Source organism: Cyclopterus lumpus, chromosome 10 (assembly GCF_009769545.1).
Source record: "Cyclopterus lumpus isolate fCycLum1 chromosome 10, fCycLum1.pri, whole genome shotgun sequence".
NCBI lineage: Eukaryota > Metazoa > Chordata > Actinopteri > Perciformes > Cyclopteridae > Cyclopterus > Cyclopterus lumpus.
The window spans coordinates 6,127,187-6,139,752 of NC_046975.1; the positions used below are offsets into that span (position 1 = coordinate 6,127,187).

The following is a 12,566-nucleotide window of genomic DNA, read 5'->3' on the forward strand; positions in this document are numbered from 1 at the left end:
CCCAGTAGTCAGAGGACAAGGCTCAGACACAGATCCTCTCCAGGTTACCCGGTAAGTGCGGTCGGTGAGGTAGGATGAGAAGAGTGAGAGTGCGATGCCTGAGATACCCAGGTCCTGGAGGGAGGACATGAGAATCTGGTGGTTCACTGTGTCAAAGGCAGCGGAAAGGTCTAGAAGGATAAGGACAGAGGAGAGAGAGGCTGCTCTAGCAGTGTGAAGCTGCTCAGAGACAGCAAGGAGGGCAGTCTCTGTTGAGTGGCCTGCCTTGAATCCAGACTGGTGGGGGTCTAGAAGGTTGTTGCTGTGGAAAAAGGAGGAGACTTGGTTAGAGATAGCTCGCTCTAGAGTTTTGGAAAGGAAGGGGAGGAGAGAGACAGGTCTGTAGTTATTGACTTCAGATGGGTCGAGAGTGGGTTTCTTCAGGAGAGGGTTGACTCTTGCCTCCTTCAGAGAGTTAGGGAAACAGCCGGTTGAGAGGGAGGTGTTTATAAGATGGGTGAGAAAGGGAAGAAGGTCCGGAGCAATGGACTGGAGAATGTGAGAAGAGATGGGGTCAAGGGGGCAGGTGGTTGGGCGGGCAGAGGTTACCAAGGTAAGAACTTGATTGGGAGACAGGGGGATAAAAGAGGAAAACGAGGGGGAAGAAGATGAAGTTACTGGAGGTGTAGTTATAGAAGATGGATTAGTAAAGGAGGAGCGTATGTCGTCTTATCTTTTTTGTAAAGTAGTCAACAAAGTGGCTTGATAGAATGGTGGAGGGAGGAGGGGGATAAGGGGGGTCAAGGAGGTTGGAAAAAATAGAGAAGAGCTTTTTGGGATTAGACAAAGAGGATTCAATTCTGGATTGGTAGAACAGACTTTTGGCTGCAAAGATGGAGGCAGAGAAGGAGGAGAGAAGAGAGTGATAGGCGAGCAGGTCGTCAGCGTGTTTGGATTTTCGCCATTTCCTTTCCGATGCTCGCATAGTGGCTCTCTTGGCGCACACTGGTTCGGACAGCCACGGAGCCGGAGAGGACTTGCGGACCTTTCGAGTCATAAGAGGACAGAGAGAATCAAGAGAGGAAGACATCGTAGAGAGTAGAGTGTCAGAAGTAGTGAGAAGGAGTCAGTTGAAGGGAGGGCTGACAGAACAGACGAGGCCAGAGAGGAGGGTGAGAGGGTGCGGATGTTGTTTGTGAGTAGGAGGGGATGGGCTGAACGAGAGAGCAAAGGAAGACATTAAGAGTAGCAGGTCCGATGACTTCTCTGTCTGGATGTTGAAGTCACCCAGAAGGATGAGCGGGGGGCCGTTTTCTGGGAAGTTTGATAGGAGGACGTCTAGTTCTTCCAAGAAGTCTCCCAAGGAACCAGGAGGACGGTAGAGAACAACAATGGTTAGTTGAACCAGATATGAGTAACCGTCACTGCATGCAATTCAAAAGACAAAAGGGGTAAATGGAAGCGGGTAGAGAGCAAAACTCCATTTGGGTGAGATGAGTAGACCTGAACCACCACCCCGACCAGAGGGTCTGGGTGTGTGGCTGAAGGAGAAGGCCGAGGAGAGAGCAGCAAGGGTTGATGTGTTGTCTGGTGTCAAGTCTCAGTGAGAGCCAGGAAGTCCAGCGATTGCTTGATAGCGAAGCCAGAGATGAAGTCTGCCTTGCGGTTAGCTCACTGGCAGTTCCAGAGGCCCCCTGTGACGAGGCGCTGGGTCTGTGTGGAGCGGGTGGGATAAATAAGAGAGGAGGGATTTTGATGCATGTGTGACCAAGTCCGCAGTCTATAGTATCTACGAGTAGATGTGCACACAGGTATGGAAAGAAAACACATTATCACAGGGAAATGTTTATACTCAGCCGCCCGAAGACTCCCACGAAAGACCCACGAAAGACTCCTAGGTCTTTATCCTCCGAGTCTTCATACAAGGAGTCTTCCCTGACGCTTCAGCTGATGCTTCAAGCCCCCACCTGGTTTTATACCAGAGTTGGCGATAATTAGCTACAGTAGTGTCGAGCCCGCTCTCAGGTCGTTGAAGGAATTGCCCACTTGATCGATACGCGATCGATACTGGTAAGCAGGGGATTCCTTGCTACCAGTGAAGTCTCAGTTTGCTATAATGTGAAATTCTTGCCAAACTGATTAAGGACAAAGATCTGTTTACCTCAAGGTAAAAAGTAGAATATAGTTTAGTCCCTAGTAGATTTGGATTACAGAGCAAATACTTAAATCCTAGCTGGTTTCGTTGACTTTTCAGTCACTTGTGTAAAAAAGCAATAAATCGCAGCTCAAAATGTTCAAATTAGAAAGACAGTACAGACTAGCATTCTAGTATACCTAGATACAGTAGTAATATAGCAGAGAAACCTCTTTAAAGAATATACTCAGCAAGATACAGGAAGTCCTAGAAGTCAGTGGACTCACAGCTCAGATGCATCTTCAGGTTGTCCGTTCGTAGACGTCCTCGTGAACTTAATATCTCAGGGTGGCTTGGGAGGAATTTTCTTCAAACGTCGACTCGGACGCGATGATGAAATTGATTAGAATTTGTTGGTCAAAGGTCACCGTGACCTCATAAAACCTGACAAATGCACACAATTGATTTATAGGGTAAAATGATAAGTTGGTGACATTTTGGACGATGGATGTTAACAGCAACTTGGCTGTTTGGCGGAGGCATAAAACCAAGGTGCACGATCGTAATTCTAGTTTAACGCCCGCTGTGATATAACAAAAATAATTGTCGACACTGGAAAAGGAATTGTTGACAATGTACAGTAACAACAAGCCTGCATATAGGCCTGCAAATAAGCACACTTACAAAGAACAACGATCAATCCGTGAGACCAAGCGACGGCTATTCAGGGGAAATCTATATAATCCCTACGAAACATCATATAAAAATGTAGAAACGATTATGTGGTAATGTCAACAAACCCCAAACATGAACAAATTAGGCTCAACAACACACAATAAATATTGCATAAGAGAAAACAGCACTTCATAAAACTAAAAGAGGTCAGATCTCACTTGGATATGCAGCATAACGAGAAAACAACAAAAATATACAAGAATTACATCAACAACCCAAAACAGTGAAGCAACGCTCTGGAAGGCACAAAATATCTAAAGAAAACATAACTTCTCAAAATGACATAGGGTAATAATTTGGTGAAAGTGCACAAGAAATAAACATAAATGAAAGTGCCCGTAGGACAAAACAAATTATATTATTTATTCAAAAGGCACGATAACTAGACTCCTATTGAATACTAACATTGAATTAATAAGAGTATTTTGCTCCTATGCGCTCGTCTGAGTTCAGTCATGCAAAATGTTGACTCATGTACATTTAAAAAAAATGATGTTTCAGAGATTGAGAGAGATGTTTGGAAAACAATGACTGGTCACGATTATGGCACTCAGCATTGTTAATCTATATGCTAAACAGTGTGTCGAATGGCCCTCATGTCATTGTGACTCTTGTGGTCTAAATGTACTTTTTTTCCTCTGATTTCACGATACACGGTTGCAGTGTCTCATATCGTGACCGGGAGGTTTAATGCTACTTCTCGCTTTTGCATTGTGGGATAACTTGAGTTATTCACGGTGCACGAGAACATGGTCGACACACGATATGTAAAGGACCGTAATAGTCACCAAGACGTTGCCCGTATTGAGGTACAGCGCTCCCCAAGAAATGCAACGCACCCCATCGTGTCTGTTTTTACAGGCAGAAGACGCAGTGCAGCTCAACGACCGCGTTTAGGGTCAAACGGGGTTGAGCCGGCGTTTCACGTGTGAGTCCACAAAGAGCATTTCTCCTAAAATAAATCAAACTAATGGAAGCCTCTGTGAGCCATAGGAGAAACCTAATCATTTAAAATCAGCGTGATGCACAGACAAAGGCCGGGTTTACATAAATAAATGCACCCCGCCGTATGTCCCGCTAAATGGATTGCACCTATTACTTCGGCAACCTGCCACTTCCGTTTGAATTACATTACCTTATAAATAAGAAAGCATTTTCATAATATGTGCTAGCTGTTCGAGGGACTCGGGCGGCGGTTCGCCTCTCTCCGCGCACGAGAGCACTTTGCTGGGGAGTAATGATCCCTTTAGATTGTATGTGAGCCGCTGTTTGCTGCATCGCACAGTGTCGAGTAAAACGTGAAAGCTTTTTTGAATTGACCGAGCATGAGAGATGGAGCTTCAGTAATTATTGAAGAGACAGAGTGTGGAGACAGCGAACGGACCTGATGCGGCGGCGCCGATGCGCGTGGCACAGCCAATGCGGTTTGATGCTTCAGCAAACGCTTGTTGAGCAGCTACTTTGTCGAACATGCAACAGAGGATCACCGGGGGGTCCCTGTTCACAGTGCAGCCAATCAAGAAAGCTGTTTCCATAAAGAATGAGGTCAATAATTGCTTTCCGCACAGACCAATGGGGTCCCCACTGAGGAGTGGGAGGTGTGCAGCCTGTCAGCAGCTTCTTGCTCCGTTACTTGCTGCAATATTGATCCCGAAAATGACCTTCGCTGTTGAAACGCTGGCTGTCGGCGCTAATCTTGGCAAATACAAATACACTGCCTTTCCTGTGACCTCTTCACAATAAAAGCCTCCTTGTATCTTTGATGTGATGCAGTGGCAGCATTAGGAAATGTAGGAAATGCAACATACGTCACGCATCTCTCAAAAGGTTGCTGGGCAGTTGGTAGCGTTGGTAGCTAACGGGAACGGCGGACTCCGCCACTGAAGATGAAAATGACTTCACGTTACGACACATTCAATGCCAGGTGCAGAACAAAAGGCAGACCATAGAAATTGGGATTGATTTTGTGAAAATCTTAGAGATCATAACAACAAACTCAAATGTGTTTTTAAAAAACATCGTTACTCAAAGTTGCCTCTGAGATTCAGATTTTAGATTTCCTTGCCTGTACTAACAATATGTCAGAAAAAAACATTTTGTAGAAGCTATGTTAAACGGAATCTCATATTCTCCACTTTAATGCCTTTTAACTGTCTCTCATCAGTATTTTAACGTTGTTTTTACCCCTTTGGTGTGTTGATGCCTCTCATTGTTGTCTATTATCCAGACAGGATTACTGAGGTGAAGACAGACATCTACGTCACCAGCTTTGGACCAGTTTCAGACACAGACATGGTGAGAGCAGATATTGGACATTTATTTATCCTGTTGAATTATTCACCCACATCTTTGCTGCTGAAAACAAAAGAAACACACAACACAAGAACAACACCACTCCAGAGGACGGTCTTGTACTCCCTGTTCATACTTTAAAGACGAAAAGATGCCTCTTTTGCTTTATTTTTATTTTCTTTCCCTCCTTTCATTTTTGCATCATCGCTTTCTCCCTCTCTCCACACACACACACAAAGACACACACACACACACACACACACACACACACACACACACACACACACACCAATGCTGAAGTGGGACGAGTTGTCCACACTACGGCACGATGTCTATTCATCTGACAATTTTCATCTTATAAATTATTGAAAGTCCTCTTGTTATTCAAGTCACTCCTTTGTTTATCCTGGGCTTTCCTGTTTATCATTCTGAAACATGCGCCCGCCCTCACATCTTATTATCAGCGTGCCTTCTGTTGTTGAAGACCCATTTTCCGAGTGATTGATCCATTGATTTAGCAGTTGTGACGTTGGAGTTCAATGCTCTGGCCTCTGAAAGATATGCAAACTAGGAGGCACTCAGTTAAGCTTAAAACAGCACTTATGCGGAGCAGGTCTCGGACACAATTTAATACATTATTAAAAAATAAAAATGAGCTCACAGAGTAAGATCCCCACCCACATCTGATCGACTACATTTCTATCTCAGGGCTCCCTCCGCTGCATTTCAGCCAAATCCTCCCTGACAAGCACAAGGACAGAGGTCATCACTGAGTTAGCTACAGCCAGCCACGCTCATAGCACAAGAAGTAGGCTACTAATATGTCCAAATCTAATGAAATAAAAAAGATTTCCATCATCTAAATGTATATTTATGTTTGAAAAAGTCAACCTTATGGTTCCTTGCATCCTCCATCCATGTTCTCCTCCGACCTGATTGATTCGTTGACAAACTGAAGAGCAATTCAGCTGATTGCTGAGGTGGCCTGCTTTGTACGATTTATAGGGTTCACAGGAGGTCTACTGACCGGGAAACGAGAGAAGTGGAACTCGTTGAAGAAGAAAAAGTTTCAAACAGGCCGAACAAAGAGGTCAAAGGTATCTTTAGAATTCAAGGCAAAACCAGCGTTCTTGAGAAGAACACACCCTTGGGTGCTCTGTGTCGTGACACCACGCCTCGATGGAAAGCCCATTTCATTTGAACTTTACCGGAGCCAGAACCCCAAGCGGTGAGGCGCTCGGACAGGTTTTATAGGCATCGGTAAGTCCGGAGATGTTTTATGTGTCTCTCGATACTTTGCGACTTCCCTGCACTCAGCCCGAAACCCACATGGTAATACGGAGTGAATCAATCTCTATAGACAGGTCACAGATATATAGTTTAATAAAATAAAATAAAAAGAGGCTCAGTAATTTGCTCAAACAGGAGGAAATAGTGCATTTAATGGGGGGCTATTTCCAGTTACAGATTGCTATACATTCGACCAGTGAGTATTAATGGCAGCACAACGTTGTTTGTGGGATTGATTTGCTGATGAATGCTTTTTAGCCATTTCTGGACTAAATTAGAGGTCTCCGGCTCAGAATTATAAGCAGCATCCGCCTTTAGCCACACAGACTTTACATAGGCTATGTTCATTGTTGGTTTTGGTCTTTTTTATTGGAATTATATAAAATATAAATGTAGCCAAAATTGTGTGGTGAGGAAAACACAGTTAGATGATATCCAAACTAAACTCTGACCAACTGTACCACACTGTAACTGCTCATGCACTGAGGTTTTTTTTATGTGCATTAATTTTCCCTTCACATAAAAATGTTTGAGATTATTAGTTCTACAGTTGGTTTATTCCCACACAAAAAAAACAAGACAAAAAGACCAAATAGTAATACATCTTCACTGCAATGTGCTGCTGCTGCGCCCTAAAAGAAAGGCTTTAGTTTGGGTGTCCCGTGGTCTAAACATCAAGACAAGAAAAGAAAAACACTTTATCTCAATGTATCTCCCTCTCACGCTCTCTTGCTGCGCGTGAATCACACAAACACACACATTTCACAGTGCAGCGCTTTCTGCCCGAAACCTTTTTATTTATTTTTCCTTTCCGTGGCTCCTTTTGACAACAGAGGATTGCAGGTCAAGGGGTTGCCTTGGCCTCGGAGCCAGCTTGGGAGAACAGCAGGCTCAGAGAGCTGTAGAGGAAACACGGGGAACTCACCTCGATGGAGCGTTCGCAAATAGAGAGCCATTCGGTGCACAGCTTTTAAAGTGGCAGGTGAAGCCAGTCGTGAAGAGCCGCTGCTTGTCGGCTCCGATGAAACAGGGCAGCGGAAAGTGCCCTGTGTTTTATTTAGCATTTTCAGCAGGAACAGGACTCATTTTCATACAGTGGAAAGTTGAAGCATGAAAATAAAAGTAATAATACAGTTTGATTATTTATTCATGTTTCCCCCTCCTGCCCACAGGAGTACACCATAGACGTTTTCTTCCGGCAGAGCTGGAAGGATGAGAGGTTGAAATTTAACGGCCCGATGAATATTCTGCCCCTCAACAACCTGATGGCCAGTAAAATCTGGACTCCGGACACCTTCTTCCACAATGGGAAGAAGTCCGTGGCTCACAACATGACCATGCCGAATAAGCTGCTGAGGATCAAAGATGACGGGACTCTGCTGTACACCATGAGGTAATTCCAGTCCGTGGAGCGTGTCCGAAGAGAGAGGCACGAGGTCGTAGTTGCGTTTTAACGCGCCGAGGTGGATTTAAAGGTACAGTGCGACACTGTCGGCGATAGGCCCCTTTGGCTCCTTGCCGAGAGCTAGATGAGAAGACTGGCGCCAACCTCACGCCTGCACGCTAAATACGGAGCTAAGTCTGGCCCTTAACCCCCCCCACGTAAAAAACATGTGACCTCTGGTGTGAACAGAGCCAGTCTGCAGCTGTTTACCCTCTGATGTTTGTGCTAAGCTAAGCTAACAGGTACAGGCGTGGAGGTGGGGTTGAACTCTCTCTCACTCGGGCGGGACACCCGCTCGAATGCTAACGGCCTCCAGCGTTACATTAACAAATAAATTATTCACGCATCCTATATTATGCAACTTACCTTTCGGTCAACCATGCCTTTTTATAGAAATCCATTTGCGTGCTAATCTATTGGAGGTTATTTTTCCCCGCGGTTGGATGATGTTGCGTCGTAGCATAGTCGCATACGATGCCTCATCAAGGCGCTAAACCGACTCTCTCACCTGGGCACACATTCCTCCCGTTGGTGTGTGTCGGTCTCTGCAGCACCGTGTTCACGCTGCTCTGCTGATTACGGTCACGGGGAATTCTGTTTTGTTTCAAGGGGAGCGTCTTGAATAGTGCATGAGGCTTGTGAGCTTTATTTTATTTTATTTTTTGAGACCGTGCCTAATCTGTGCTGTTTGCTTTCCATGCATTTGCAAAGTCTCCTTAATTTTCTGTGAATTGGATGCAGGTTAACTGTGCATGCAGAGTGCCCAATGCATCTGGAGGATTTCCCCATGGACTTTCATTCCTGTCCACTAAAATTTGGCAGCTGTGAGTAACTCTGATGATAATAGCGCCTGAGGGACCTATAAGTGAAATGCTATTTTCTTTATTTATTCTTATTATTTGTTTTTTACTTACTAGTTCTTTGGCAAGAGCCTAATAACCAACCTGCTGGAGTGCATGGCTCACTTTTCTGCCAGGAGCCCTTCAAATTTGTGCAGCAATTAAAAAGATGTATATAGAATAACTGACGGATAAAGGACTGATTGGATATGTCCCTGGGAAATATGGGGAAACGGACTCTAAACTCATCCAAATATTTTATATTTAATCGCTTGCAATCCCTATTTTATTGCTATGGCTTCTTTACATTTGGATGAAGAACGTTTGCTTCATGCTGCTAAGATCTTGATTTAAAAACAAAGGATTATTGAGTATCAGAGCCCCAGTACATGGTGGGTCATGTCTGAAATGCCTTGACTTCTGGTACATTAATTCAATGTACTGTCAATGCATTTATGTGGCGGCTTATAGTATTTCCTGTGAAGCTCATTTATTGCAACAATACAGCAATCTGTAGCATGACATGATTGGCAGAATGTTTTTCTTTTTTTTTAAATGAGTTTTTTCTGTTTCATCAGACATTCATAGGCTAGCAGACGAGCTTTGAAATGTCCCATTCAGTGTATGCTGTGACGGAAAAAAAAGGGCAAATGTCACTGTGCATCAATTGCTTGTTGGCGTTTTATGAATTCCATCGTCAGCCACTGAGAGATTTTTCTCTCCACAGCATTCATTTTTTTCTCTAGAAACGCAGCTTCAAACACAATGTTGTCAGGGCTTTTCATTTGGGTCACTGAAGTAATTTCTTGAAAAATCATCAATAGCTGCGGCTGCCCCAGATTTATCCACTATAAGTTTATCCTCTTCTGCTTTTTTTTTTTCTTATTACATTTTTTTATAGATGCGTACACAATCTCAGAAGTGACTTATGCCTGGACTGTAAATGCCTCCGACTCTGTGGTGGTGGAAGGAGAAAGCTCCCGCTTGAACCAGTACGACCTGCTGGGACAAACGGTCGGACAAGAAACCATCAAGTCCAGTACAGGTAAGCTGATGTGGAGGTCTGGTTCATAGAGCTCTAGAGGGAATCCAACCCACCTCATCACTCCTCTCTCACACTGACCTCCGTCCTCTGCAGTAAATGGTCCTCCCAATTAGAAAATGTCTCAGGAATAGCAAAGAAAGTGTATTTGGTATTTTCGCATACTTAAGAAATGACTCTCCACTCAAATAGTTTGCAACAATTTGCATATTTAATAACTTCTCATAGTACGGCTCTTTAGCACAACACTGTGACCTAAGAACTGTGAGTGACCACAGTCAGAAACACAGATATCTCCGTTCCGATCAGTGTGAATATCAAACTGTGAAGGATTTTGTGCTTGTTTGGGTAGATGTCGAAACGCTTGCTATGTTTTTTTTTTGTTACTCACAGAGCACTCACATGCAGATACATATTTGCTCGGGCTTCTTCTGCATGACAGAGATTCGGCAAAGCAGGGGTTTGGCAGTCATGCATCTTGAATTCCCGACTTTGTTCCGTATTTTGTTAATCTGCATTTCGCTTGGCCTGGAGACCCAAAAAAAGACAGGTGAGCTGCTGCTGCAACAAGCCTTTCCACTTTATACCCCCCCCCCCCCCCACCCCGTTCCCCACAAAGATGAGCAGACATTCCAAAGCAGTGCAGTTTCTATGGGTGGATTTTAAATGAATAATACAAAGGAAAAAAAGACAGATGACAGATGCTGATGCAGAATTAGACATGAGGGAGCGCGTCTGTCTGTTGTCGCTGTCAGAGTCACTAACAGAGGAGCTCCGGGAGAAAAGAAAAGCTGCTCTCGTGCTCTTCGGTGATTTAAGTGTCTTACGTTTGCGCCTAAAGACACGGGAATGTCTCACAAAAGTGCAGTGATGCGGGAAATGACACAGAAAATCTATGTTCTGGGCCCAGAAAGTGAATCACTCGGTGTGCATTGGTGTCCACTCCGATGGACCTGCAGGAGACGTTAGCAAGTGAATCCATCAGTGAGGAGCTCATTAGTGGACGGGATGATTAACTCTGGTGGAGTCCACAGTTGTAAAACATGGACTTGAAGAAAAGAAATGAAGGTGCAAAGTGTGTAGAGCTCACCGAAAACGTTTTGAAGAAAAGAAAAATGATATAATTGACTACTAGCTGAAGCCTTTTCGCAAACACGGGGTGCACTATTAATGCTGCATTCACAGGGAATCAGACAGACGGTAAACCAGATATTTTGCCCGCCTGCCGTTCCGTCGGACTATTTGCTCGTCTTTTCCCCGTTGCATCCAGAAGGTGTTGTCCATCTGCCGTCTGCCGTCTGCCTGCTCGCCTGTGAAAGCAGCTCTAGAGAGAGCGTGGCGTCTCCTTCTTTGCCTTTACAAAAATACAAATGGAGTTAACTGTGTTTCCATGCTCTCACGTGAGCCGCCAGCGTTAGCAAGCATGGCTAACTAGCTTCATTTGACTACTTTTTTCTTTTCAGGGAATGCTTCCATAAGGGGAACAATAAAACGGTTTTCTGAAGGTTATTTATGGGTTGTTACACCATCTTTAGGTTAAGTGCTGTATGATAGAGGGCAGAATGCCTGCCATGCATAGAAACAGTGACTTGTGTTGTCTTGAAATAGATCAAATATAAAACACTTTCTACAAACATATTGTTCACAAAGTGAATACAGTACACAACGAACACAATTACATAGCTGTTGTATTAGAAGAAAGAGATAATTAGGGCACAAAATAGAAGGAAAACTCATTTCATGCAAACACACTGACTCCAAAGCCAAGAAACGGGACCAGAACTGGAGTGTGTATACGAGTCCATGGGTAGGATGGGTCCTCGCTAGCATCCGGAGAGCACACATTGGTACAGTCCAGCCAGTGTGCCGGTATGCAGTAGGAAATGCATGTGTTTTCTTTCTTTTTTTTAACTTTTTATTTTTGAATAATTCATAACACTGGCATTTTTGTTAGAAGGAATCATTTTTGCATTCCTCAAAACATTATACGCAGATTCAAAACACGTAGGGCCTATTCAATAAAATCAAACAATTAATGTGATTTACAAACAAATAAAACACACAGTTAATATCCTCCCCTCAAATCAACCAGACTCCATTCAACAATCCCCAACTCTGGTTTGGTCAAAGTAAACACTTCATTCACCACATTGCATGTGAAAAGAAACAGACGTCATGCTCTCCTCAAACAAACGTGTTTTCACTTCCAACTTTGGTCAAATTCACAGAGTGAGATGTGAAAATATGCTCTCTGTAACCCGCTGTCTCCCTCCGTCGCTGCCGGCCTCAGTGCTATTAATAGCTCGCTGAACGAGTCGGTAGATGGAACAAACTTTTAAACACGGCCTTGTAGTTCTACTAGTGAACATTCATGCGGAGGGTTCACACGCGTGTCCTTAAAGATCCTCAGTGGAATCAAAGAATCCTCGACACACTTTCAACAATCCGTTGGTGGAATTCGATGAGGTTGCATCCTAGAAATTAATTTGAAGGATCGTTCCTTGACTTTAAGAAACCCCCTATGTGTATGTGTGTGTGTGTGTGTGTGTGTGTGTGTGTGTGTGTGTGTGTGTGTGTGTGTGTGTGTGTGTGTGTGTGTGTGTGTGTGTGTGTGTGTTTGTGTGTGTGTGTGATGACAAACACCATTTCTGACCAGAGGGTATGCAGTGTGGAGAAATAGCTTGCTGAGATCAAAAACTGGATATAAGTTGTGATGAATAGATGCACATTGAGTCTGGGAGTGACGGGGGCTATGACACCCAGTGAGTGGGGGCTATATGAAGGCACTAAGCAAATCACAGATGAAGGGCT

The 12,566-nt window shown here is 44.1% G+C and overlaps 1 protein-coding gene across 1 annotated transcript in view; it reads left to right on the forward strand.

The window, feature by feature from the left end:
* The window catches only part of LOC117737339 (gamma-aminobutyric acid receptor subunit alpha-2), a 28,778-nt gene that overhangs the window by 8,310 nt on the left and 7,902 nt on the right, over positions 1 to 12,566 (forward strand). The window contains exons 4-7 of the mRNA XM_034543238.1: positions 5,076 to 5,143; positions 7,603 to 7,823; positions 8,616 to 8,698; positions 9,615 to 9,758. Of these exons, the coding sequence (XP_034399129.1) occupies positions 5,076 to 5,143; positions 7,603 to 7,823; positions 8,616 to 8,698; positions 9,615 to 9,758 (516 nt within the window). The remainder of the gene's footprint in view (positions 1 to 5,075; positions 5,144 to 7,602; positions 7,824 to 8,615; positions 8,699 to 9,614; positions 9,759 to 12,566) is intronic.